At 46.8% G+C, this 27,119-nt stretch overlaps 1 protein-coding gene across 1 annotated transcript; it reads left to right on the top strand.

Moving 5' to 3' along the window:
* The first annotated feature begins 15,521 nt into the window (after positions 1-15,521).
* Positions 15,522-25,279, top strand: LGALSL (galectin like). The gene is made up of 5 exons (XM_063152318.1): positions 15,522-15,750; positions 15,880-15,951; positions 16,145-16,233; positions 16,700-16,877; positions 19,591-25,279. Exons 1-5 carry the CDS (start codon positions 15,718-15,720, stop codon positions 19,732-19,734), a joined length of 516 nt encoding a protein of 171 aa, XP_063008388.1. The 5' UTR covers positions 15,522-15,717; the 3' UTR covers positions 19,735-25,279.
* Positions 25,280-27,119: the final 1,840 nt, after the last annotated feature.

The following is a 27,119-nucleotide window of genomic DNA, read 5'->3' as shown; positions in this document are numbered from 1 at the left end:
TGATCAGGCTGCCACCCAAACACTGAGTCAGAGTCTCCACTTCTCTCTTCAAGCACTTGAGTGTTTTTAAGTGCCATCTGACCTGAAAGCCCTGAATATAAAGTCACACTGGAGAACCTTCAAAAGAAGATACATACATGTACATGCATGCATCTGAATGTAGCATCCAGTAGTCACTTTAACTCAACCTAGTGAAGACAGCAAGTTTTCAAAGGTTTCTTTGCTTGTCCTTAAGCTTTAGTGGGATAAAAATCACATTGTCCTGCAGGAAGCTGAGCAAATGCTAAATAGGTCTTCTGATTGTGGCTGGAAGTAAAAGCTATGATTCCCATTCACAGGTTTCCCTCTGCCATCAAAGTCACCCCTTGCCACAGTTGTAGCTACTTCCACTCTCAGCAGAAGCTGGTATTGCCCAGGCTGTGAGCAGCAAGACACCTGCTGGCTGTGCTAACGCCTGTTATTTCAGCCTGGAGTAAAAATACCTTCTTGTCTTAAAAGCCTCACTGCTGCAACACAGTAAGTCATGAGTAAAAACCAGAAAAAACTTGTTCTGAGCATTTTAACTTGATTTGCCTCCTGGAGTTGGGTAAATGGCTGTAGACACACAGCAGCGTGCTCAGGAAGCCACAGCGAGTGGAATCTGAAAGCTTTAGGTTACATTTTGACCCAAACAGGAAAGTGATCTCAGTTGTGTAGCAATGAATTCTCCTCATTTGCTGACACAACTTCTGTCACAACCGTAGGAAAAGAAAACCTTGAGACAAACAGGTGGATGAACCTCCAGAGAGCCTGTGGAGATGCCGAGAGCACCCTGAATCCAGAGCTGCTATGACAGCTGGCGGTGCCTAAGGAAGACACAGCATGCGGGCTGTGCAGGCACTGAGGAAAAAGAGTTTGAATATTCCTGCCCCAAAGTCAGCAAGAGGGGTGAAAGAGAGATCCCTTCCTCTGCTTTGGCACTGTTTATTCAGAACAGAACACTTTAAAGCTATCCTTCTCTGCCATCAGCCTTTTGGGAAAACAAAGGCTAAATGCTGGCTTTGAGGAATCAGTGCCTGGCTTATCTCATCTCTGCACCTCCTAGTACAGCCTCTTCTTCCAGGCATGTGGCTCAATTCTCTGGAACAAGGAGTCTCCCAGTGCATGGCTCAGTGGCCACAGGTCCTGTCTGAGCCTGCACGAACATTCCTGCCATTGGAACAAAAGCAACAGAGGTTGGATACCAAGAACCCTCAGTGGATGGTGTAGGTGTGTACGACTGTGGCTGCATCCCAAACACTGACATGGATAAAGCCAGGAGTCCCTGGTTAGCACAGCTGGAGTGGTGGAGCAGCAGAGAGCAGCCAGGTGGGTGAGGCCTCAGTAGGTAATTCTTTCCCACAGGTAAACTTTAGGATTTTTGGGAGGACAACAGTATGACAATCAAACTGTTCTCTCACACATACAAGATGCAAATCCCTCATGCCAGGCTGTGCTCACCAAATGCCAGACCACAGGCAATAGGTGCACCCAGAGATACTTCAGCTGGGCTTGGGACTGTCTGTGGTCTCAGCTTTTACCCAGTGGTATCTTGCCTTGCTTATTCTCACTGTGGATGTACCTGACAGAGGAGGCACCGGGATTCAGGTGCCAAAGAAGACAGGAAAACTGGTTTCTGTTCCCATCTCTACTACTCATTTGCTGTATATCCACGAGTAGTTAATTAAGCCTCATCTTTCCTCACTTTAGAACTGTGATAATTACATTTATCTCTCTTTGTAAAGAGCAAGGGCTTAGAGGCATTTGAATAAATGCCCTCAAAGAGCCGAGAGTTGTTATAGTTAGTTATAATAATCTTGGTCCTCCCTGATTTTTAAAAGCTCTCCTATTCCTGTGACTCTGCTTCATAGACAAGGCAGAAAAAAATGGAGTATAATTACAGAGTGACTTTGTATTCTACTGTGGGCTCCTTGTTTATTTGGCTCCTTTTTTTATTTGGCTGAACCCAGCTCACCTCCAGCCTTCTTGTTACCTTGCACAGGTCCCAAGGGAGCTGTCAGTATTGCAATGATATAACCATCACTGCAAAGTAAGTAGGATTTTTGTCATGCTGTGATGGTGATTAAAAAGCAGCATCATAGCTTTTAACTTCTGAAATAATATTGGCAAGTAGTAAGCTACAGGAATTCTGTCATTGCATAAATGACCTTTTTTCAGAACAAGGGAAAAAATGACATCTTACTCTTCAAAGGTGTTTAGCAACTTGTTTTTTTCTTTAGCTGCCTAAATTTCAAATGAAATTGTGAGCTCTAATAAGCAAATAGTTCAAGTATGGCTGATGTTTACAGTGAGGAGCCACTCCAGGTTTCATGAGTGACTTCATTTATGGTGCCAATGGGGAAATCCTACCCCTCATGCTCTGTATGAGCTTGCTTTCCAGACTTGCAAGGTCCAGTCTTAATTTATTGCCTAAGAATAATCGTGAGGGCTTACAAAATCCAAGGTAGAACTCACTTCTTTTGTTGCTAATAGATAGTAAAATGAGAGTAAGCTATAACCTTTATATCAACAGCAATATTTAATAAATTAAACAACACTGAGGCACCGGGAGATGATCAGTGCTGTTTAATTCCTTAGAAAAGTGCCTGGTTTGACCCAGGCCAAGCAGCAGCCTCCCAGATGGAGCCTGAAATTCCCACTCCTGCAGGAGTTAACATGGGGCACAGATCTTCCTGGCTGTTTGCATGTGCCTGCTCAGTGCAGGAAGCTCAGGAAGTTTAAGGCGTGGACAAAAACCTATAGGATGAGCCCCACCAAGCTCAAAAGCTCTGTCTTGCTTTTAGACATGAATAAAGGAGATACATAGCAGAAAGTGTTAATTGTACAGGTCAGATGTGCTGCTCCAGAACTTGAAAGCTCCAGAAGAAGAGGGAAGTATCTGCATTTGCAAATGTGTGTGAGTCTGTGTGGGTGTGAGTGTAAACATGCACATTTAGAGGGAAAATCTTTCAAGAAAATCACAGAATACCCACCACCTTTTTTTACAAGGAAAAGAGATGCCAAGATCTTTGAATTAATTATTCTCTGTGAATCACTCTTGCAGTTAAAAGTCATACCAGCATTTCCAGAAAAACTTTCAGTTCGGTATATGTAAACAAATTTAAAGAAAACAAACAAACAGACAAGAAAATGTGAAGATAAAAGGCTTGAGATAATAAGATTAAAGATGTTAATTGGAGACTGTGGCTTCTACAGACTCTGACAGTGGAAGCTGAGTTCCTACAAAAGACTGCAGCTCTGCCCTGCCAGTCCCAGTCACTGTGAGCCTGCATCCCAGCCATGCTCTCACCAAACCCACCTCACTGTGCAGGCTTCGACTCAGGAAAGCACACAGGCACATGTTGAGGTGACAGGTTTAGAGTTTTAGGCTTGTGCATGTATTTAAGATCTTCAGGTCTGTGTTTAAACACATTATTATAGGTAAGTGTCTGTGTAAGTGCTTTGAACCTGGGGAGGGATCCCCAAAGCACACATGCCCCCCAGCCTGCCACTCTCTGGCTCACTTCATTCCTCACCAAAGATGCCAACATTTCCCACCCCTGCTTCAAACCAAAACCTCAGTGTCCTCTGCCTGCATATCATCCTTGCTCCCCACGTAGAGCCCATGATTTTAAAGTCTTGAATGAATAAGCTTTCCAAAAGAGATTCATCATCTAAAGAACAGGTGGGGAAAAAAACAGGGCAGAAATTTTATGTGTTTTTTTACTTTACACCTTGGATTTACAGCTGATGAACTCACAGAGAGTCATCTATTGTTCTTTCTCTGGCTGAATGGTTTTACTTGAAAAGGGAACCGATGAATTAAAGCATTTCACTTTAATTATCCCACAGCTTTAAATGTTGTTAGAAAATGCCTATCAGTTTTAAGCCTCTGTTTTTCAGCAAACCACTGGGTGAGTGTGTCTACAAGGAGAGCACATTCATGGGATAGGCAATGACCATCAGGAGTTGAAGGCATGTCAGTATGATTCTTCTCCCTTCAAACAATCGTGTTTACATGCACCAAGCCATCCTAAGTGTATTGCTGCACTGCTGCTGTTGTAATACTGTGTCTGCAAGAGATGGTGTCAGCCAGAACAACAAGCCAAGAAACACACTAAGGCTTTCCAACTGAGCTTTTTTACCTAGCAAGTGTTTATTCAGATTCACTCCAAATGCTGAAAAATATTAAAGAGTCCCTGAAAAAGGTTCATATCTCCTGATATGGCCAGAGCAGATGAGGGAGAAAAGAAAAGCTTGTGCAATAATAGAGATGGGCTAAATGCATTGCAATAAAAACGTTTCAGCCTGAGAAGCTGCTACTGCGATTGTGGGCTGCCAGCAGGGCAACGTGCCAAAAAGCTTCTGAAATGTGACTGCGGTTGTAGAGAGCAATAGGAAAATGTCTCACATGCCAGTGCAAACCTCTGCTATCCCAACAGAAAGCACAGAGGAAATGGGAGTAAAAACAGAAGCCCGGTAGTCAGCTGCAGGACCAGCTCTCACTCCCTGACATTCTTGTCACCCAGAGAGGTGCGAGACAGGAGGCGAGAGAAGTGCTCTCACGCCCCTGCTCATAAGTAGTGACAAATCCTGCCTGTAGTTTCTGTAGCTCTTCTGAAACTGTTGCTCCAAAAGTGAAAATCTGGCCTGGTTAAGTAAAGGCTTCTGCTGTGTCAGGCCAACCCTGCTTCAGATGAAGCAGGACATGGCTGTGCCTCCGGCCAGAATGCCAGGGGTTTAATTACTGCCTCTGCCACCTCCGTCCCCACCAACCTCACACCAGTCATGACGTCCGCTGCTGAAATCTGCTCCCAGTCTGTGAAATCAGGCTGGGTACATGCTGTCTCCCACCCCTTCTCCTGCCTGCGTGGATGCTGCGTCTCCCTGGGCAGAGCTGCTCTCCCACGAGATGCACATCGACAGTGCTAAGCAGAGGGAGAGCGACGGGCTGAAATAAAACCCTCACTGGAGAATACTAATTGCTTGGGTCTTCTTCCCTTGCTTGGTTTCATGTTTTTCCCTTGCAGTTTTTCCATGCTGCCTTAGCCTTGAAGAACTCCTCTGTAGCTGGCGCCCACACCAGCCAGCAATGCCTGAAAGGGAACCTTCTGAGGCAGAGCATTTCTGGCATATTTTCTGCTTGCCATCTGTCTGCAGGGAGCCATCCTCAGGGCAGGAGCCTCCTGTGTCACAGGTTATATTCTGTTGGTCCCTATCAGATAATAAAGCTGTTATTAATTAGGACAGGCTGAGCAGGGACTGGTGCTGTATATATAAGGTGTGTGCTGCACCCAGGTGAGTGGGAGGTAAGACTGGGAGTCTGGAGACCTACTGAGAACCTCAGGGGTCAATACCCAGTATCTAGGCTGATACCTTAAAACCCTCTGGATAGAAATAGACAATTGTAGACCTCATGTTTCCACAGGAACCAGGTGGCTCATTCCATCCTGAATTCCTTTATACAGAGAGCCTCAGTGTCAAGTTGATGGTGCTGAAGTTGGACACCTGAAGATGGTGAGATGAGCCTGACTTCAATGCACTTGACTTCTCACAGTTGTCCTTGCTGATATAGTGAGAACATTTCTCAACTGGGTGGCCTGTGAGTTAAAAACAATAGCCGGCTTATTTTTATTTAGAGTTAAATTCAATGGCCGCACTGGCTTTTCCAACACATGAACAACACTCTTGTTCTAGCTAACACAATTTCCACTGATTCCCAGAACCCTGCACACACATGCATTTTTATGCTAGAAAAAAAGTATATACCTTTGCTAAGAAAAGAGTCCAATATTTGAACATCATAAAACTGTAATTAAAATTAACTTTTTTTCCAAGTAAGGCTCTTCCAGAAAAAAAACCAAAAACATTTCTAAAGGACATGTACTCTCAGCAAAGAGGACTAGATGCATATCCCTGTCAGAACACATGGAAGAAACTAGAACAATATCACACAGACACTTCCATGCTGTAAAAGTCTGCCAGACTAGGAAGTGGATTTACAGAGAGAAAAGCTTCCTAGTTATTCTCTGGCACAAATCAATGTCACAGAGCTGCTCTGATGGAATGGAAGCTTCATACAGCACCACTGTTATTACATATTGATTCAGAGTGTCCTCAGGGTCTGTCCATTTAACTGGTGCACTACTTTCAGAACGGGTTTTGGTGTGTCCCATCATGCTGCATTCCTGCTTTTGGAAAGACCTGATGGAATGACAGAATTGTTTTCCATAAGGATGCCAAAATCATGGCAGTTTCTGAAACAGGTGGCAGCAAACATGGGCACCTTAGGGCCAGCCACCCTAAGAGGACACCAACTTGCTATATAGGTCATGGATTCTGGGAAAATACGGCAACTTTGGCTTTGAAGGACAAATGGAGAGGTCAATTCTTCTGCAGATGGTTTGATCATTGAATGCCCTTGCCCTCCAGCTCTGCTTGTTTAAAAGGCATGGAGCTTCTTTAGGGATAGGAGTGGCAGCTGACCTCGATATTTAACTCATAATTAAATGTGATCGTTGCAAAAAGGCAAAACCATCACTTTTTGACACTGATGATTTTGGGAAGGGGGTGTATGGGGACATTTGGGACATTCAGGTTGCCCTTGGAAAGCCGTATATCACCCTGGAAATTGCCCACCAGAGCTGAAACAGCAGAAGAAAGTCACAGAAAAGATGGGGAGATTAGGAAAATGGAATGATGTGGGGAAGTTGGAAGGAGCTGGGAGAAACTTGGAGGAGGAAACAGCTGGAAAATATGCTTTATTTATTCAGTGGACAAACAATGCAGCTCCTCCATCATTAACAATTAATCACCCTGGGCGCTCTGGCCCAAGACTGACAAAGGGTTTAGGTGTGGTGACAGAAACTCCCACACCTCCCTTCTGTGTGCTTGGGTACAGCAGGGAAATACCCAAACCCCAGCTACTCACCTCCAGTATGAGGTGCCATAATTGCTGGGTAATTGTAATTAACACCTAAAGTGGCCAACACAAAATACTAAGAAAATGCACCTCCTTCCTCCTCCAGCTGGATTTTGAATCCCACTGGTACATGGGAACAAAGGAGGATTGTTCCTTGCTTTGCCTCTCATGTTGTCATACCCAGATTTGGTGCATCAACCAAGGGCACTGTGACACTCACCAAAGGCAAGGCAGACACAGAAATGTCACCTTCAGTTTGAGATCAGTCCAGCACATCCTGTCAAAGCACCCACACTGGCTGGAGGGAAGGAAAGATGTCTTGGCTCATCCTGATGTCAGACCACCGGGCAGCCAATGAGGAATGTCAGGTTCATGACACAGAAGAGATGGAGGACCAGGACCACCTAGCCCAGTAAAAAGAATATTCTTCTGGTAAGGTGTGAAGGACAGGGATCCTCAGGTATCCCTTCTTGACCACCATTTGTGTCTGCTGTCCAAATAATTGTTTTTGAATGGCAGCCAGTAAAGCCTTACTAGTCCAAGGACCATATTGATGAATATGGGGAACCAGAATCAGAGGGGTCCTTTAGAGCAAGTGCCTTCAGTTTTTGGCCAGCAGACCTGTGGCACCCATGGCTTACCTTTAACAGGTCTTTTAAAGTTAAGAAAACCAACCTCTCATCAGCAGGCTTCAATTTACCATCAAGGAGGCTGAACAGCCCCCCAGAGTATTTCCAGAGTTTACAAATCAAGACAGCTTACAACTTGCTATGTTAGATCTTCCCATCAAAATTCCCACTGAACCTCTTCTCTCTGGGTATCAAGATGTGAGAGGACCATGACCCAAGGGGGCATGGCTGCAGGCATGAAGAAGCCTTCTCACTCAAGTCATTCATCAAATGAATAACATGAATGAGTCTTACTTTGCTGTGAGCCTCTCAGGTCTCAAAGAAGTTGAAGCTACAGAACTGAAAGTCCAATTTTGTCTCTCCCCTTGGGAAACATTTTCCTATAAGTGGTTACTGAACCAATATTGTGAACATCCTTGCTGTGCCACCCTTTATCCACTTCCAGAACTCTGTTACAGAATAGAAAATGTCCAAAGCCTCAGACCTGCAGCATTAAAGTGCTAACTGAGTAGATCCATAGGATAAGGCAACCCCCAGCTGCAGTGCTGAGACAAACATGCCTGTGTACACGCAAGAATGAGTTTCTAGTGACTCCACTGCCTCAGTGATCACAGACAACAGGAAGGCTCAAAAATTCTCAAGTACCCCAAAGTTTTGGGAAAACAGTCAACAAAGCTGAGAAGCCAGACTCCCCCAGCAGCCTTGGTGGGAGAAAGACAAGTGGAGCCCCATTATTGTGACATCAAAGGCCAACAGCAGACAACCCTGAACTACTGGACTAGACACAAAACTGGAAGAAACCAGGCTTTGCTGGCTCTATGGCTTGTGGCATGATTTGGTGCTCTCCCTGCAGTGTCACTTTGCCTTCACTGCACTTGGGACTCAGCTGTCCTGATTAGGTGAGGACAGGTTTGTTCTCCTCTGCTCCCTCACCTCTGTCTGCAGTACAGGCTCAGGGGACTCCTGTTCTGCTTTGTCACTGACCTGCTAAGCCACTTTCTCTCTCAGCACCTCTGTTTCCTCATCTTTGAAATGAGGATTACGACCTCTATGAGACACTTTGATGCCCACAGATGAAGTGTGCTGTGGCACATATGAGCGTTCTCTCCATTTTAAATGCTAGGTAATATATGGCTGTGGGGCTTTTTTCTTTTGTTTGTTAACTTTTATTATTAAAAATGGAAATCAATGAACCACCCTAAAATGTATATATATAAAAAGGGAAACATTTTAGATCAGCTTTCTCCTTTGAAGATAATTATGGGAGAGAAAGCAATTTTGAAACAAAAGTGGCAAAGTACAATGCTCAGAAACTGAGAGGCAGAATGTATTCGTCCACCCCGCAGTTTGCTGTTGCAATATTCCTCTTCTCTTCCATCTTCTAAGTCATGTAGAAAATGTTCTTCCTAGATAAATTATTTAGCTCTGAACTGCTGCAATGCTCAGCAGGACGCCTGTAAGAGCAAAGTGCTGCTCACGGAGGGTACCTCACATGACCCAGACAGCAAGAGGAGTTCAGACTGCAACAAGTGCTGGGTGGGAATGCAGCACCTGAACCCATGTGCACAGGCTGGGAAACCTGGCTGGATCAGCCACTCAGTGCAGTTCCCAGCTCTCCTTTTCCTCACAGGCAGATGTGCTGACTGAATGGGGTCTTCTGTGGGCACTGCTGGATGATAAAGAGAAGTTGTGAGTCTCACACTGTACCTGTAGATGTTCAGGACTCAGTCAGATGCTGGCTCTGCTCCTAATGCACCAAAACCAGCAAACCACTTTGGACAAACCAGTGGTGTCCAGGAAATCCAGCAGGGACTGCACTGCCCACACATGACTAAGTGTAGAATTTGCTCTGCATATAACTAGGACTGCTGGGGCCACCATGAGATTCCCATGTTCCACATTTCATTTGCAGAAAGTACTTTAAAAGCAAGAATATTAAGGCAGGTTTTTAAAATTACAGGTGAAGAATATTCCCCGCAGAGGTTTTCAAAATAGTGAACAGCCCCCACCCTGTCCTGCAGACAGTGAAAAGCTACAGGAAGCCTCTTCTGGACTGAGCAGTGCCATGGTATGTTTGGATACCTCATCTCCACAGCACAAGGTACTCCATAAATTCAACTGTATTTCATGAGCTCATTAGGAAAGCAAACAGAAAACCTTGGCAAATAAAGGCTCAGTCTCCTCTGTGCATAGGAATCTAGCATGTCATTTCACTCATTAACCACTTAATTTATTAGGTTTCCAACACCCAGATTCTCTAATCCATCCATCTAACAGCCTTTCCTGGCACCATGCCCTGTGTCCCACCCCCACTCTGATCACATGCCCTGCCCTAAGGAGATCCCCTAAACTCACCAGGACATGGTCATGACCATCCTGCTTTAGGGAATCCTGCTGGGGCAGATGTTGGACCGGAAGACTTGCACAGATCCCTCACCCTCCACACTTGGGTGGGATACGCTGCTTTGGTTTGTCTCCTAAAACACCTCAACTCAGGCCAGCTGCCTGGTAGGAAGGATGATGGGACAGGGAATGATCCCAAACTCATTCCTCCCTCAGGATTCATCCCCAAACATCAGCTCCCCACTCCAGAAAATCCTGTGACAACACAGTGAGAAGAGAGAAAAGACCATTTTATTGTGGGCATCAGCTGGGGGGGGGCCAGGAGTCACAGTGCTTCAGCTGATGAACACAAATCAGCAACAGAGTCACAGAACTCTGAGAAAGCCAGAAGGCAGAAGGAGGCAGGATTTGCTTCCTTTGGGAGAGCAGCCCCTCAGCAGAAATGGCACTGGTGAGCTGTCACCTGGCCCCAGCAGACTGAGCACGGCAGGGCCAGGACTCTCTGTGCTCCCAGGCTCCCTGCCCCGCATGACAGGTTTTCTCCCAATACTGCCAGCGAGCACATACCAGTGCTGCTGGTAGCTCCCCACACCTCTCCATCTCCCTGAGTGGCACCAGGGACTCCCCTTCCCTCCCTCCTGCCCACACAAGCTCAATGTGGCACACTTGATCCACTTCCAGAACTGTTACAGAATAGAAAATGTTCAAAGCCTCAGACCTGCAGCGTTAAAGTGCTGCACATCCCTGCACCTCAGCACAGCCAGAGGCAGCTGAAAGTCTCCCACTGTCATCTCTGCTGGCCTCCACCAGTTCCTCCAGACTCCCAGCACTGGCTGGGCCCCACTGGGAAGGAGAGGAGCAGGAGAAGGTGTGCAGTGATGCCTCTACTGCTTGGCTGGAGCACCAGCACTCAGTGCCTGAGCCCAGAGCAGAGACTCTCAGTGATGTGGAGGCAGCTCAGCTCCAGGTGGGTCACCCAGGCTCTCTTGGCTCCTTGTGGTGTCCTGTGCAGCAGGAATGGACATGGAGTGAGCTGAGCTCCAAGCCATCTCTTCTCTCTTGTCAGGCAGCTCCTGCTGCAGCCACAGGGACACCTCTCCCCAGCTGGGGAGCTGTGGGCTGTTCCCCTAGCCAGCTGTGTCTGGAGCATCCCCCAGCTTACCCCAGCAGTGTGTCCACCCACAGCTCTTCCTGCTGTAGAAACAGAGCAGAAACACCTCAGGCCCTGCTGACCCCAGAAGGAGATCAGAGATGGGCCTTTGCACTCATGGGGAAGGGCATGGTGGCAGAACAGAGGTGCTGTCCAAGCTCTGCCCCCCTCTCTGCCCTCTGTGTGGCATGGGCACAGTTGGGAACCTCTCCTGCCTGCCTCTTGGATGTGGGAACCAGGACTCACCTGAAACTGGCAATGTAGGAGCCAGTGGGAGGGAGGCAGGTACCGAATGTCATGGCTTCATGGTGACCTCCCTGCTCTTCTTCCCCAGCCAGCTCCTTCCTCCAGGGGTCCAGGGGACAGAGGGAGCTGTGGGGGCAGTTTGGTGCCCTGTTTGCTGCAAGGAGAGGCAAGCAGTGAGCTGCAGGTGGCTTCCACTATATCTGACATGCGTTTATGTACATGCCCTCAGATCCTGGGGCAAACTTCAGTAAACAGTCTTCAAGGCAGATAGTTCAGATACACACATGTTCTGCACCAGATATGCAGCAGGTCTGTGTGTGACCAACCAAGTCAGCCACCAGGACCACCCCCTTAAACACCAGTTTACACAACCTGTTACTGGGAGCCCAGAAAACCAACTTCTCCAGGAGGTTCACGCACAGCCAGAGCTCAAACCCTAGGGGCAAAACCCTTGACTGCAATAATTCAGGGGGCAACAAGAAGCAGGGAAGCCACATGAAATAAATGTCAGGAGGGGAGTGCTGCTCCTGGCCCTGGGTTTCCTCCTCCATGCACGGGGATGTGACAGCACAAGCCTGTGAAAGCACACGGGCTGCTGAGCACTCCCTCCACGCTGTCCGTACTGATAAGTGTCACTTGTCCTTCCCACGGGTGAGCGTGGGAGGGCAGGCTCAGGGACATCCCCACCAGAACACAGCACCCCGTGCCACAGGAACCTGTCCTCGGAATGCTTTGAAGCCACGCAGCAAGAGGGCATGTACAACATCTGCTCTGCTCTCCAGCCCCTTTCAAACCCCTGGAATTGTCAGTACCATCCTCTCGCAAGTCCTGCCTTGGACGCTTTGTCCAGGCAAAAACTATGCCTGAAAAAACCCCTCTAACTGAGGATTTGCAGTGGCAAAGCTACAAAGGTAAAAAAAACCCACTATACAACCCAAATAATTGTTTATCAGCACTATCATTCAGGTGTAATCCTGAAAAGGAGCATTCCCTCTGAACTATTAAACACTTAGCTCCAACCACTGAATCACATTTATTCCCAGACATTCTCCTTTATTGTATTACTCAGCTTTTCCCGAGTCTTACAAAAAGCAGGAATGGGTGCCTTGCCACCCAGAAACCAAAGGAAGCTTCCATGAAACCAGCAAACACCTCCCATCCTCTCAACATTGTCATTAAAAAAGCAAAACAAACCAAAGAGGTTCTACAAGTCAGCCTATAAACCCAGGCATGAGGAGAGTAATGTCAGTGGTAATGGGGCAAGAAAGGCAGGGTAATTATACCACACCAAATTTGCAATCGTGCTGCATTCCTTGCTGGTGAAGGCCAGCTAAGAATTAGATACACCTTTTTAAATCATCCAAGGGAGTGGCTGCAAGATACAAGGTGCTGGGATTAAGATGAAGTTCTGGGTTTGCCAGTTCTCAGCAATGGCTTTGGTGGCTGGGCTGGGCATGTCATTAACTGCTCCCAAATGGTGTTCATACCATGCCACTTCTTTTTAATCTTTATATGATTCTCTGCATTTCAAGAGTCCCAGGCTCCCACTGAGCTAAAGGTTGTACAAACCCAAAAATGGAAGACAACACCTATCCACAAGGTTTTTTGCACTTGGTCAACCAGACAAGTTTGGGAGCCTGTACTTCAGCACCATTGCAGTGGTGCACAAATATTTATCATGTTGCTCCTGCTACTACAACAAGGTCTGCAAGCTCAGGCCCTCAAGTATGGTAACTCAAGAGCTTCCCTGCCAAGAAAGTTGTTAAAAATACTGAATGGGGGCTATTTTGCACACATGATTTAACAAGCACTACATGGGTGAGGGAACAGATTTGGCTCAGACCTCTCCTTTTTCAGAAGAACAAGTAGAGGAGCTGAGGTGCAGCGCTCACCCTGCAGCTCTTTGCAGAGGGGAACCTTCTGGGAAGCTGATCCCAAGGAAGCCCTGCCTTGGGTGAGAGGCACAGTGCTGCTCAGACATGGAATCCTGCTCCATGCACTGCTGGGCAATGCAGGTAACCTTCTGCTGGAGAACACTTCCCTCACAGAAACTACAGGAGTGACCATCACTCAGGCAGGACAGGGGCACACCGAGGCAGAGCTCCTCTCTGGCTGCCTCACATTGCTCATGGTATACAGAGGATTCCAGTGTCCTCCTGGACTGTTACAGGCTAAGAGGACAACATGGCACAGAAACAGACAGGCACAGGCCACCAGAGCTTTAAAAACTCATGAACGCCCTTTCCCATCAAAATTTCATAGTGCAGGTTGTTCCAGTCAATCCATGGCCAACGAAACAAATGCTGCATTTGTTCTAGTTTGGGGAAAACAAGCCAAAAAGACAAGCACAAAGCAAAGCAGCTAGCCAAATGGACAAGTCTTATTATTTAATTATTTTGAAATGAAAAAGTTCATTTAAAACCAGCTACAAAACAGATACATAATGATGGCCTCTCCCTTCATAAAACATCATGCTTTGGCACAAACAACTGGCTGGCCTGATTTTTTGTCCAATGAATTAAATTTTATCCAACAAAGTGTCTCTCTGTACAGCAGAGAAGACAAAGGGTTCTGAAAAGAGCTCTTTGCACATACAACTAAATTTAAAAAAAAAAAAAAAGCTTAGGATGATTTCTGTTCTCTCTTAGGCCAACAGAAAAAGAAAACATAATGCAGTTGGCATCATCATCATGGTGAGGTGAGCAGCAAACAGGAGGTGAAACACATCAAGCTAATTCCAGTTCCACTTTGTGGTAAACTTGTGAATGCACTCACCTGACCACTGTAAAGCCAGCTATTTCTGATGTCTGATGGGTTCGTGTTACTGCACTATTTACAAAATTCAGTCTGCAGCAAGATGCTTTCCCATGTGGTGATGAGACATTCAGTGTTTTGAGAGGAAGAAAACAGTCCAGTGGTTTTCCCATTCCAAGACCTGGGCCACAGGGATGCTCCCTGCCTCTGTGCCCAGCTGTGCTGGTACACCCTGAAGAAGCCATGACTTCAGTACATGACTTCCAAACATGAGCTTCTATGAGCCATCTCCAACTGGGCATCCAGAGAGGAAAACATGCCCAAATTAGTGGGCACTACTGAAAAAATAGCCAAGCGTCCAAACACTTGCACAATCTGTTCTTACACTCAGTACCTCTTGATTTCTCAAATGGCATCACCTACCGATTGCAGGTGTTTCCCAATGGACACCATCATACTGAAACCCTAAATATTGCAGTGACTTTGCTTCTCCCACTCCACTTTACCCAATGTAATTAATCCTCACAGTGCCTCGGAGGAGGAAGGACAGGGACATTCACCAACCCAGCCCAGTGTGTAAGCAAGAGGCATGAAAAGCCAAGGCCGCTGTGTGAGGTTCTGCACAGCACAGGCCAAATCCAGTTGCTGTGTCACGTTCCTAAAGGGATGCTCATGCCATCAAATCCCAGCGGTGAAGAAGCGACAAGAAAGCCTTCCTCAATTCCCCACACCCAAGACCCTGAACTCATCAAAAGGGCCATGGCAGCACGTTTGGCGGGTCGGGTCACTCCTGCTGTGGTTCAGGCGAGGCAATCCTGGCGCGGCACGGGCAGGGCCGGTGGCCGGGGGTGGCCGCGCTCCCGCAGAGCGGGACACGGCAGCCACCGCCGCGTTGCGTAACCACGGCCACTGCCTGTCAATGGGAGCTCACGGGCACGGCCGGCTTATGCAATTACCGCGCCTCGCCGGAGGCTGCAGGGACGGCGGGCCCGGGGCAGCTGAGCCGCACTCGGCCGGGACACTGCCCTCACCCTCGGAGCCCTGCCCAGCCCTGAGGGTGCTCGCCACGGGGCACGGAGGGGAGACGGGTGGAGGTTCATTTCGGAGGGGCCGAGCAGTGTCCCCACCTCTGGAGGGAGGGAGGGAGTCACCCAGGACGCCCAGCTTGGCACATTCCCTTCGCCGAGATGTCCAAGCTCGGACATAAAGGTGATCCCTGACATGATGGGCGCGGGGCTGCAGCGGCCCCTCCCCAGGCACCCATCACCTGCAGGCGCCAGGTGAGGGGCCCGGGCCCGCCGCCGTCCCTCAGCTCAGCGGAGCCGCGCTCGCCCCGCTCGCCGAGGGACGGCCCCGCCGCGGGGCTGCGGAGCGCAGCAAGCGGCAGCAGCCCCCGCCCCGCCCTGCCCGGCTCCCCCTCGGGCCAAGGGCTGGGCTCCCCGCCGGGCGAGGCAGTGCCAGCCGGCCACCTCCCCTCCTCCTCTTCCTCCTCCGCCTCCTCCTCCTCGCCTTCCTACTTCTGCACCGGCTCCGCTCCGGCTGCGCCGCTACCCCTCCGCCGCCTGACTGCCACAGACCCCCCTCCCTCCCTCCATCCCTCCCTCCCTCCCTCTCCCCCGCCCTGTCCCCAGCGCCGCCGCCACCGCTTCCACAAGATGGCGGGGACCGTGGCCGAGCGGGACGCGCTGGTGAGTGCGGCTGTGGGCACCGGGACGGGCACCGGGACGGGCCTGGGGTCCAAGCAGGGCACCTGCGGAGCGGGGCGGGCTGGGGGGCTCCGCGTGGCCCTGCCTCAGCCTTCTCCCTTTTACCTGCAGAAAATAGAGGACGGGCATTTAAACAACTCCCTGGGATCTCCGGTGCAAGCTGATGTGTACTTCCCTCGCCTGGTAAATCACCTTTGTTGGGTTATTTTTTTGTTTGTTTGTTTGTTTGTTTGTTTTTTTTTCTGGTGGGGGTGGTGGTGTATTTTATTTTGTTAACCCCTTTACTGTCCGCCGCCCCCGCTCATCTCGGGCTGCGCAAGAGCGGCCGCTGCTGATGCCGAGCTGACCCTCGCCACCTTCCCCCTGTCCTTTCCAGATCGTCCCCTTCTGTGGGCACATCAAAGGAGGAATGAGGCCGGGAAAGAAGATCTTAGTTATGGGCATAGTGGACCTCAACCCCGAGAGGTAACACCTGGACAGGGCTGCCCGTGCCGGGGGCGCCGGGCCCGGGGAGGGGGCCAAGGGGGGCGGCCACCCGCACGTACACACACATACATCCGCACGGATCCCTCCTTTCTGGAAAGGATTATTTTTATAATTTTAAATATAGCATGCTGGTTTCTCCTTTGACCCATAGAGGGGGCATTTCTTCAAGGGATTCCGTTTTTACTTGGGAGTCAAGGAGCATATCAAGCATATATATCTGTGTATATGTACAGATATATGCCCAACGCCATGCACATACACACATATGTGTTCCATAACCATGTTGTTGTCCCTGTTGAGCTGTCAGAGAGCTCTGAATGAGCTGAGCTGTCTTCCAGCCTGTGCCACTATATGGCTTTAATAAGCTGAGAAATAAGACTGACGGCATTGGGGGCTTATTTGCTTTTTTGCTGGCTGAATGAGAGCTGTTCTGTTTGTGTTGCAGCTTTGGCATCAGTCTGACTTGTGGGGAGTCAGAAGATCCTCCTGCGGATGTAGCCATAGAACTGAAAGCTGTGTTTACAGAGAGACAGTTTGTCAGAAACTCTTGTGTAGCCGGAGAATGGGGGGAAGAGCAGTCGTCTATTCCTTACTTTCCATTTATACCGGACCAGCCTTTTAGGGTGAGTACCAGGATGGCAGTGGCTTACACCATGTCTGATAAAGTGTCATTTGATACGAGTTGCAGCAGAACCTGACGTGCCTTTCGTGAAATCACAGTGCAGCCCGCACTGCTTGAGTTGAGACACCAGTTGCTGGTTTGTTTGTATCCATCGAGTTGCATGGAGATCCTGCTGCTACGTGCAGCTGCAGGCAGTTTGGATGGGGCTGTGGACGCCTCACCTGGGCGCTATGACAAGTCGGAGGTTGTAATACTGTGTCATGAAGCGCAACTTCCTGAGCTTAGTTTTATAACCATAAATTAAGAGGTACCTCTATGTTATTAGTGCATTACAAGTTATTACTGGAGAATGTTAATATTCAGTGGGGCTGCTGTATATATTGATGGTTTTTTTAATGGACATACTGTTCGCAATTTAGCGCAGCTAATAAGGATCACGTTCATCCTTTGTCCCCAGGGATGTTACGTTAAGGTTGACCGTAGCTCTTCGTAGCTCTTCGTGTTAGCAGATTAAACAGCTAAGCAATAGAGGTATTCTTTTCTGAACCCTGGGATTAAACCTTCTGACAAATTTAAATCTGTAGTCACTTGACAGCAGTGTACATGGAAGTGCTGTGGTGCTGTGGATGGACTGGGTTGACCTAGAAGCAGAGTCCCATCTGTAGTGTTTATGGTTATGTGAAGATGTCTTTGCAAATCAGGACTAACAAAGTATGTGGCTGCAGAGGGCTGCTTCCCTCTCACTACATTGAGGAAAAAAGGCTGCATGCCTTTTCCATGCAGCTGACCCAGAAACCCCTCCTCCTCCCCGTCCCTCTTACAAAACCTCACTGGCCCCTCTGCTAAATGCCAGTGCTATGACCAGCTGCCAAACTCTCTTAATCCTTCTTGCCCCCAAGATAATCTTCCCCAACCCCAAAAGCTCACCATCTCCCCAGATGCTTGCTGTTAAGAGGGTGTTTATATGACTGGTTTTGCTGCAAATTGGTTGCGCTCTACTTGTTTCTACAAACTCACCCTCCCATCAGAACTGGCAACACCCTTTGGTGGTGTGGGAAATGTACTTGAAAAGGCTTGGAGGCTGGGTCCTGCTCCATCTGAAAGGGTTCCACTGCCTAGACAAATTACCCAGAGCAAGTTTTGTGCATGTCCCACTAATGAGAGATGATGTTACAGGACAGCAAAATTGCACATCTAGCATGGGAGACTGTACAAGGAGAGTTATTTTGCCTTTTTTTTCCTCCTATTTTTCCCAAATGCCTAAACAGAATTGAGGCTCCCAATTGACTTTGTACCTTTGATGGTCTCCATCTCAGTGAATAAATTAAGACTATTAAGTGTTCTTGCCAATTACTTGTGATCCAGTCCAATTAGCACTGTGGCGTGGCCACAGGTGATGTGAAAAGCGGACCGTGAGCAGTGTTAACCATATCTTTTACATAACAAGGCCTCAGGCAGGCGCTGCTGCAGTGACACAGGAGCTCCATGGCGGCACAGCCTCTTCTTGGTACCTGGTGCACTACCAGAGATCCAGGGGTTCCAGCTCTCCTGGACTGCCTGCTGCCACTTCTCCTGGTGCAACGTGCTCTAAGCCACTTGGGCTTTGGCACAGTCAGTCTGTCATGGGCGCTGTTCCCATTTTTATACACTGGAATAGCAGCAGAGTCAAGTGTTTGGTAGCAGCACTTCACTCTGGATTTCCAGCTTCTGGAAATGACCCAGGATTTACATGTGGCTTCCCTGAAGATTTTCTTCTTAGTGTGTCCAGACCTGGAGGTCTCCAAGAGCCTGTAAAAGTGTACATTTTGTGCCCTCATTTCCCAGCATCCTGCTGGGGCAGTTCCAAGCAAAGCTTAACAACAGGGCACCCTCTCAAGCCACCCCAAACATCAGGAATCCCCCAACGTGTCCAAGCTTGTTCAGCTCCAGGTTTGTTGCTTTTCCAGAGCATTTCTGCAGGTCTCTCAGGAAGAGGGATGAGCTATGTCCCTCCCTGATCCTGTTTGTGCCTCCTGAGAACTGTCTAGCTGAATTCCCAGCAATCCTGCACTGCATTTCCTTCACTGCAGCCCCAGGATGGAGTCTAGTCTGACAGGGACTGTCTGCAGCCACAGGAGTGAAAGGGTTTTAGTTCTGCTGCAGCTGTGTATGTGTGGGAGGGGAGACCAAAGTTATATCCCCTTTCCTTGTTTACTCCCTTCCAGTAAATTAAAAGTAGTGTGGAAAGCATTGCAGAGGGAGCTGCCTCCTTATGCAGGAAAAAAAAAAAAAACCTCAACAAACCACCACCAAAACCAACAACTCTGTAGTCTTTTCTGCCCAGTTAGAGCTGAAACTGTCACACAAGGAATGCAAGGTTTGGGTTGGAGGCTAAATTTCCTCCTGCTGTGATTAGCAGTTTGAGTCTGTTTCTGGCATAATTCCAAGACACAAAACCTCCCAGTAGCCAGTGGACTGGGTTGCAGCATGCTTACTGCTAGGACAAGGTGAGATTTGAGATTGGATTAATGTCCTTGTGCAGCAAGAGCAGATCCATCATAGTGTAACTGGTGTCAAGGGGGCAAACTGGTCTCACCTTTGTCTCTTGCGTGGCACATAAATAGCACAATGTGCAGCTGCACAAAGGCTCTTTGAAGTGCCCCCCATTTGTGTGCTGTGAAACAACTTCCCAGTTACACTGTGAACAACATGCTTCAACATTTTGTCTTTTGCAGGTTGAGATACTTTGCGAGCATCCCCGTTTTAGAATATTTGTGGATGGACATCAGCTCTTTGATTTTTACCACCGTATTGAAACACTGTCAGCAATTGACACAATAAAGATAAATGGAGATCTTCAGCTTACAAAACTGGGCTGAGCTTGTTAGGACTGCAGATTCCAGACCAGCTCAGGTGCCATCGTCCGTTGGGAGCAGTGACAGCCGGCTCTGGACACAGCTATGGTAGGAAGGCTGCCCTCTTCCTTTTCCGCATGCAGTTCTTCACTCCTGTGCCGATGAACCGGGCTGTGTTTTATCCTAACGAAGAGCACTCTTGGTTTATAGACATTGAGCTGTTTTTCTTGGATCAAAACAGCCCACCTGTGCTGGATAATCAAATTGGAATGGATTCAGAAAGACTTGCAGTCTCATTTCAAATCTCACAGAAAAGGCAATCTCTGAAATGCAGCGCTAAAACCGGTTACTGAACAGTAGTGACGACAAAACCAAGTTTTTCTTTTGCAAATATTGTTTCTGCACTGAAGTGGAGTAGTGTAGCACAACATAGGGCCATGTGCTGACGTCCTTACCCAGGGCCTGAGCCTGGTTCCATGGAAATCAATGGCAAAACTCCCACTCACTTTAATGGGGTACAATCAAACTGTCTAGTCCTTAGTCAAGCACAATTCCCACTGATTTCTATGGCATTTTTGCACAAACCTTGGGGCCTGCCCTGCTGGTGTAAATCAGCATTACTTCCATAGCTTGTCATGGAATTTTGCTGATTGCCCTCAGCCACTGGTTTGGCCCATGGACTGTGCAAAAACTGACCGAGGGTGTGTGGACACAGCCTGTGTATTTTAGTCAGGGTATTTGCATAGAATGTAGATTGTTATGAGTTTTTGCACAATGTATTGTTAATACAATTTTTAAAACTTATCTGTAGTTTATTTATTTATACTCATTGTATGTATTATTAGTAAAAATGAACAATCTTAAGATTAAGAACAGCAAAGTGTAAACATTTTGAATGTACAAAATGTCTTAGGTTCTTCGGGTAAACTTTACATATCGTTCTTGAAAAACCATGTTTCCTGTCGCACATTTAGTTACATTTTAATGGAGCCCTCTAGGCCCTGGGAAAATGTGGGCATGGTAGTTGGTGGGGGGGAACTCTGCATATTCACTAGAATCTGTTTTTCAGGGCTTACTAACTTTGCTGCACAGGATAGGTTTGAGTTAAAGTTGATCCATTTTAAAAACTTAAACAGCAAATTTGTGGGTTTTACTGTGCTTTCATAACCTGAGAAAAAGTTAAATTTGGCAATCTCTTCATTCAGAAAGAGAACTAGCCTCTTTCCAAGGGAGATGGGAGATTCTTTCCACTTGTTTGAGAACATATTTGGCCTTTGATATGACAATTAAAACTTGTCTAGACAGCCAAGTTATTAATGCTTGAAAATCAGCTACGGCACATGAATAATAACTTTTCAAGTAGCTTTTTAAATAGTAGGTATAGCTGTATAAACACAGTCATTGTGCTACACTATAAATGAACACAGCCACTTTTCTTGACTTCTTTAGAACTAAATACACTTTTTTCCTTGGCTGCTCACAGTGGACTTTAGTGGGTCTTTCTGAGTAGTTGTAATCATGATATAAACATACATTTAGGCAATTTTGAAAACACATAATATAGGGACTAAAAAACAGACTATAAAAACATTCTCTGTAGCACAGTATTTAAGAAAAAACAAAAAAAGTATCTCACAAACAGAACTACGTTAAACCTGCAATAAAAGTGTGGTTTAAAGCAACCAGAACTGGAATATTCAAAGTTAAGGGTAGACTGCCAATGCAAAGCCTCATTTTGTGCTAATTTGGCCTGCAGTTAAGAAGCCTTAGACTTGCAAGCTGAAATTCCAACTGTGGCTCTAGTCCAAAGCCTGTTGAGGTCAATCAGAGTCCTCAAAGCATAGAAGCCTGATTCTTATTTCTTGCAAGTGCAAATCTGTTTGCAAAGTGGGGGGGAGTTGTTGCTTCTACTGCAGATGAATTAAGAATCAGGCTACCACCTGTAAAATACATGTTAAAATTTTAATTTTTAGCCTTAACATTTGACGTTCCCTGACTTTTCTTCCTACTTCCAAAATAAAAGAACCTGTTGTTTTCCAGATGAACTTTTTATCTGGTGTGTGGCTTTTTAGCTGTACATCAGATTCTATTTGTACTCCAGAATGAACTGAAATGTTCCTGTCTTGCTCTGTTTTTACTCTTTTACATGATACATGATGACTGTGTCATTTTCCATTGTATAAAGAATGCTGACAGTGTTTCGATACAAAATATATTCTTTAAAATTATTATAATAAAAATCCAAGGGAAAGGTGCTTCTACATGAGGTATTTTGGATTTTTCTCCAGCTTGGAAATTCCCCGTGGTTCCAAAGCTGATGCAGGCAGCAGAGGAATTCTGTTTGGAGAGAAATGTAGCACCCTTTGTGCCTAGTGCTTTCTCCAGCTGGCCATCCAAAGCCAGGTTTGCTGATGCAGGGCCGGTGCCCGGGCCAGTGGCAAGTGTGAGTGGCACCACGACCCTGCAGTAGCACAAACCCAAAGGGAATCTCCCTGACAGCCCACCAGCAGAGATTCCCCCTCCATGCCTTTACTGTATCCTGGAAAAAGCATTTTGGCTGCCTTGGATTTTCACAGCCCCCACGCATTCGCTCTCCCGCGGGGGCCTGGCGCAGCGCAGTGCCTACACCAGGGATGCCAAGGTGAGCTCAGTGCAGTGTCAGGGGCATCTCTGGTGAGAGCCAGGGCCTGGTGCTCCTGCCTTGCTCCTGTTCCCACCTGCTGTGCTGGACACTCCCATTTGTTCCTGCTCCAGGAGTTTGCTGTCTGGGGAAAATGCTCTTTTGACCCTAATTCTGATTTTGCCTTTGGATAACTGCACCACCTGATCCTGCCCTGTTGTGGTTTCTGAGCCAGGCTTCGAGGCAAGAATGACTGTGAATCCTCTTCTGATGGGTTATGGCTTGGCTGAGAGCTCAAGAAAGGGCAGAAAGTCACAGTTAAAGAAAGCTTACACATCTATCACCTGATTAGAAGTTTCTTTATTTTTTTTTTGCTTTTGGCACTACCAGACGATGGCAGGAGAAAAAAGGATGATATCTGTGTAACCAAGGGCTGTTCCACTCGTGCTTGACTTACACTGGCTGATCATGTTAAAATGCAACTGCAGAACACTTGCACATGCAGTGTAAGTCAGAGAAAACTGAGGCCTTAATTGTTTCTACTTAGTTGGACTTTGGGTCAAATCCAGACGTTTCAAATGGGAGACTGCACTGCAAAATTTATGCCTGAATTTTTCACTCTGCACAATTTAGGGATTATTCACATCTTGGTTTTGGATGTAAGCCCTAATAGACATGAAATAACTACTGTTTCCAAATTAGGCCAGGTTTATAAAATGCTTTTCAGTAGGGAGAAGTAGTCTGTGAGCCTCTTGGAAGCTGCAATTCTTCAGGACTTCAGGAGTGAATGAACCAGCCTTTGAAATCTTTTGCTGAAATTTATTAGCTGAATATTTCTGTGGTTTCCTCTGAATGAGGAAGTTGATTCTGCAATGAAAGAAGTCTTGAATGGGTAAAACCCATGTGAAGTGGAAACACTCAGCATAGCTTTATTTTTCCAAAGAGGAAAAAAAAAATACAACTAACCAAAAAAATCACAACCAAATTATTTAATTATGTTTGGGATTGGCTGTGATAAAGCTGATTTGATTTACAAAAAAACAAAACTAGGTTATTGCCTGCTCAGAAAGAGCCTTGAAATATTTCAGTGTCATGTGAGGTAGTCTGTCTAAACATATTTCACACAAACGCTTTTTCACAGGCAACTTGTTAAAACTGTTACAAAATACCTTCTTTTTTGTGTCACAATTAGAAATGTTTGCCCCACCTTGCAAGAACATTTTGTACTAAATATTAATATGTTGTCTATGAGAACCTGAACTAACATATTATACTGTCCCTCCCCTCCCTGGCTAGTTTGAGCAGAAACCTGCGTAATATTGCTAAACCTGTTTAATGTGACATGTGCTTGAGGCCTAGCATCTTTCTCAAGGGCTGCTTTGAGTAAACAGCCTGAAAACCAAAGGGAGAGCCTTAATCACCACTCTGCTGTGACAGCTTTCCACCCTTGTCACTCTCCTGCTGTGAGACTGAGACTGAAGCCCGGAGATTTTCCACACAGGGAACAGCACAGAGATTTTTATCTTCGGCTTTGAAACTGTGGCTGAGGAGGAAACAAGGCCAGAGTGGCCACAGCACCCTTCAGCTTGGTGGTGGTAGCATCATGTGCTCTAGTCCTAAGGGAGCAGGAGTTCAGGGGACATTAGTGAGCACTTCAGGGCCAGACAAGATCACAGGCTATGGAGATGCAGGGCAGCTTCCCTTGGGAAGCTTCCCTTGTGGGTTTTCCCCACATTTTTAGCTGCCACCTTCTGCAGCTCCCTACCAGGACTTGTGGCAAAAACCCCAGCATTGCTTACAAGCTTGGACAGCATGGATTGGTTCATGTTCCTACTCGCCTGATGTGAAAGAAGCTCCCAAATAAATAACAGGAGAATGTAGGAGTAGCCACACCACTAAGGTATTTTTCCCCACAGACATGCAAGTAGGATATCTGATGTGGGGCTTTTTTGGCCTCCTATCCACAGGAAATGCTCCCCATAGAGAACTCCAGCACTATTTTCTGCACTGAGGCTGCACAGAGACCTTTCCATGCAGAAAACTGCAGAACAACAATTCTGCTGAGCCACTTAGCAACCTCCCAGCAGCCCTGGAGTTGACCTGACAATGTAAGGGACAAGAGTCAGGGGCTGAAGGCAGCCTCAAATGTCTGCTGTGATAAGCACAGAAGTAAGGAAGAAAAGCATACTCCAGTGTAGGAACAGTAAGTGACCTGCTGAGGGTTTTTGTAACATGGTATTGTTCTGATTTTCTCACATGGATCAGGAAGCACACAGGTGAAAGTCACTTTGCAATGAATGGTGTGCAGTTTAGAACCACGGCCAACCCAAACAGGGAGAAAAAAAATGAGCTGCAGACGCCCTATCTGGCTTTGATACACCCTCCCAGCTCCTCCCAGCAATCAGTGCTGCAATGAACATAGACAATTACTACAACAAGGAGAATCAGCAGCATGTGCAAGATCAAAATAATAAACTCCTATTTGCCACAGGTCCTCCCTAGCTCCTGTTGCTAGGCCTCTAAATCTGTCTGTCAACAAACAGCTATGTCCTTCTGCCTTTAAAATCCATGTCAAAAATCCCTTTGACTTTCATGGAAATAGGTCCCTAAGAAAAGAGTTATTTCTAGCTCTCACTCTCCAGTTATTTTCAGCTGGGGCATACTCTAAAACTGAGTTTATTTTTAAGTGTGAATAGAGGACTATTTCTGACTGCATTATACATTGGCTAGAGTCAACAGGAAGCACAGCCTCTCTGCTGCAGGAGCGCTGGTTTCACAGTTTGCTGGTGAAATGTCTTGTATTCATTACCTTCTGATTTTAAAAAGTGAGAGTGTGCACAAAATGACTGGGCAATAACAGTAATATGTATCATTCACCACAGATCTATTTTTATGTGTTGTGCTGATTTCATAATGAACTTTTAATAATAATAAAACATGAAATCTTCACTAGTTTGTTCTGTCTTTTATCTGAACTATCAATGCTCATTACATACCCTCTTGACTTCTTTAACTTCTGGCTTTTTTATCTCCTGACTGTTTTTCAGACTCTTCTCGTTAGACTGTAGTGTGGAACTTTAGAATGAGATGTGCAGCTTTGGTAGCAGCTTGTGCAAAACTGCTTTACAGTTTAAATGCACCATGCAGAACAATCAAATAACTTCATTAGAGGGAAAAACAGCCTGCTGACTCTTGCAAGACTCCTGGTGACATCACTGGGCAGTGTAATCCTGAGGAGTTAACAGGCACAACTCAGAGCCAGAGGCACAGGTCACTGACACTTCTGCACAGGGTGAAACAGCAGTGAAACTCGCACATGTGTTCCATCTCACCCTGGTGGGGCTGGATTCATGGGTGAGGGATACAGGGTGAGTAAAACCACCAGATCAGCTCCAGAGGCACAGTATTTTTAGATCCAGTGTTTTGCTTTTTGACGTCACCTCAAGTAATGTTCACATTGGCCTGACTGAGTGCAAGAGGAAACTTTTAGGTTTCAGCTTCTCTCAGTTAAAGTTATTGGAAAATTCTGCATGACCCAAGTGGGTAAAGGGTAATGACCTACAGCCTTTTGTGGCTGTAAAACACAGGGGAGGTTTTCTGAGGGAAACCTCAAAATTCAAACAGTAGTAAAGCAGCAGATGAACAGGATTTGCATACAGCCAGTTCTGTGGTTATTCTGCCAATAAAACGACTGATTCAGATGCTGCACAGGAAGTTCATCCTAGCTCTAAGCCATAAGTATTTATCTGTGACCATCCCTGCTCACAGCCAGATAGAAACTCACCCTTTGCTTACTGCACACAACCCTAAGAAGGAATATGTTGACATCTGGACATTCTGAGATAAAGCATGGCATTTGGTAACCTCAATGCAAACCAGAAATGGCTGGGAATGGTGCAAAAGCATCATCTAGTCCCCACCAGACAGCAGAAGCACAGCACCTGCAGAGGTGCCTAGGGGGATATACTTAAATTTTACCACTTGCACGGGCTAACTCCTACAGAGGCCCTTAGAAGGCTCTGGTTTGACCAGTAATACTAAAGTGAACTACAGGAATGTTTTGGGGGAAGAGAAGGGGTGAGGAGGACACCTGATGTGGCAAGAGCCATGTGTACTTCTGTCCTGTTCAGATCAGTACCACAGACACCTCACAGCTGGGCCTTATTTTGGTGGAGTGTTGCTGATCTTCAAGTGAAGCCAATTCATGTTGAGGGACTTACTCACAGGAATACCCCAATGTGACTCTTTGCTAGCACTGCACTTGATTTTATTTTTAAATTATGACTTTCACCATTTTTTAAAGAATAGAAGCTGGCTCTGAAACATCATGTTGGCTCCAGCATGCTTCAGAAGTTACGCATTTCTTATCCCGTTGAAGTTTTGAGGCTTCAGTTTCCTCACTGGTGCCTTGCTAGACCAGGGCTGTGATGCCAGGAGGGGTCATTCTGTGAAAGACCCCAGGAAGGAGGTGTCTTTCAGCAGCTCTCTTCCCAGCAGAGAGAAGGCTGCTCTCTCTCTCTCTCTCAGGGGTAAGAAATGACAGCAAACCAGAGCTGTGCTGACTGCTGGTTGGCAGAGCAGGGCTTCCTTGTGACTCTGAAAGGCAGGAACAAAAGCCTGGTTAATCAGAAAAACTCCACTGAAGCTGAACAGTAGATCTAAGCCGCAGAGAAAAGCAGGATTTCAGGACTAAGCAATCTGACACTAACAGCAGAGCCATGGGCAGGAGCTGTTTCAATGAAGCAGAGAAGTAAAGCTCCATTCTTGTGGAGCAGCCTCTTGCCAAGCA

This window comes from Melospiza melodia, chromosome 3, assembly GCF_035770615.1.
Source record: "Melospiza melodia melodia isolate bMelMel2 chromosome 3, bMelMel2.pri, whole genome shotgun sequence".
In the NCBI taxonomy this organism is placed as follows: domain Eukaryota; kingdom Metazoa; phylum Chordata; class Aves; order Passeriformes; family Passerellidae; genus Melospiza; species Melospiza melodia.
This window is presented reverse-complemented; position numbering and strand designations above follow the sequence as displayed.

What these genes read in the sequence shown, in the direction of transcription:
- LGALSL (XM_063152318.1), top strand. Translation starts at nt 15,718, where the DNA reads ATGGCGGGGACCGTGGCCGAGCGGGACGCGCTG. An exon ending in GTGGACCTCAACCCCGAGAG is followed by an intron (nt 16,234 to 16,699) that starts GTAACACCTGGA and finishes TTTGTGTTGCAG; the next exon opens with CTTTGGCATCAGTCTGACTT. An exon ending in TACCGGACCAGCCTTTTAGG is followed by an intron (nt 16,878 to 19,590) that starts GTGAGTACCAGG and finishes TGTCTTTTGCAG; the next exon opens with GTTGAGATACTTTGCGAGCA.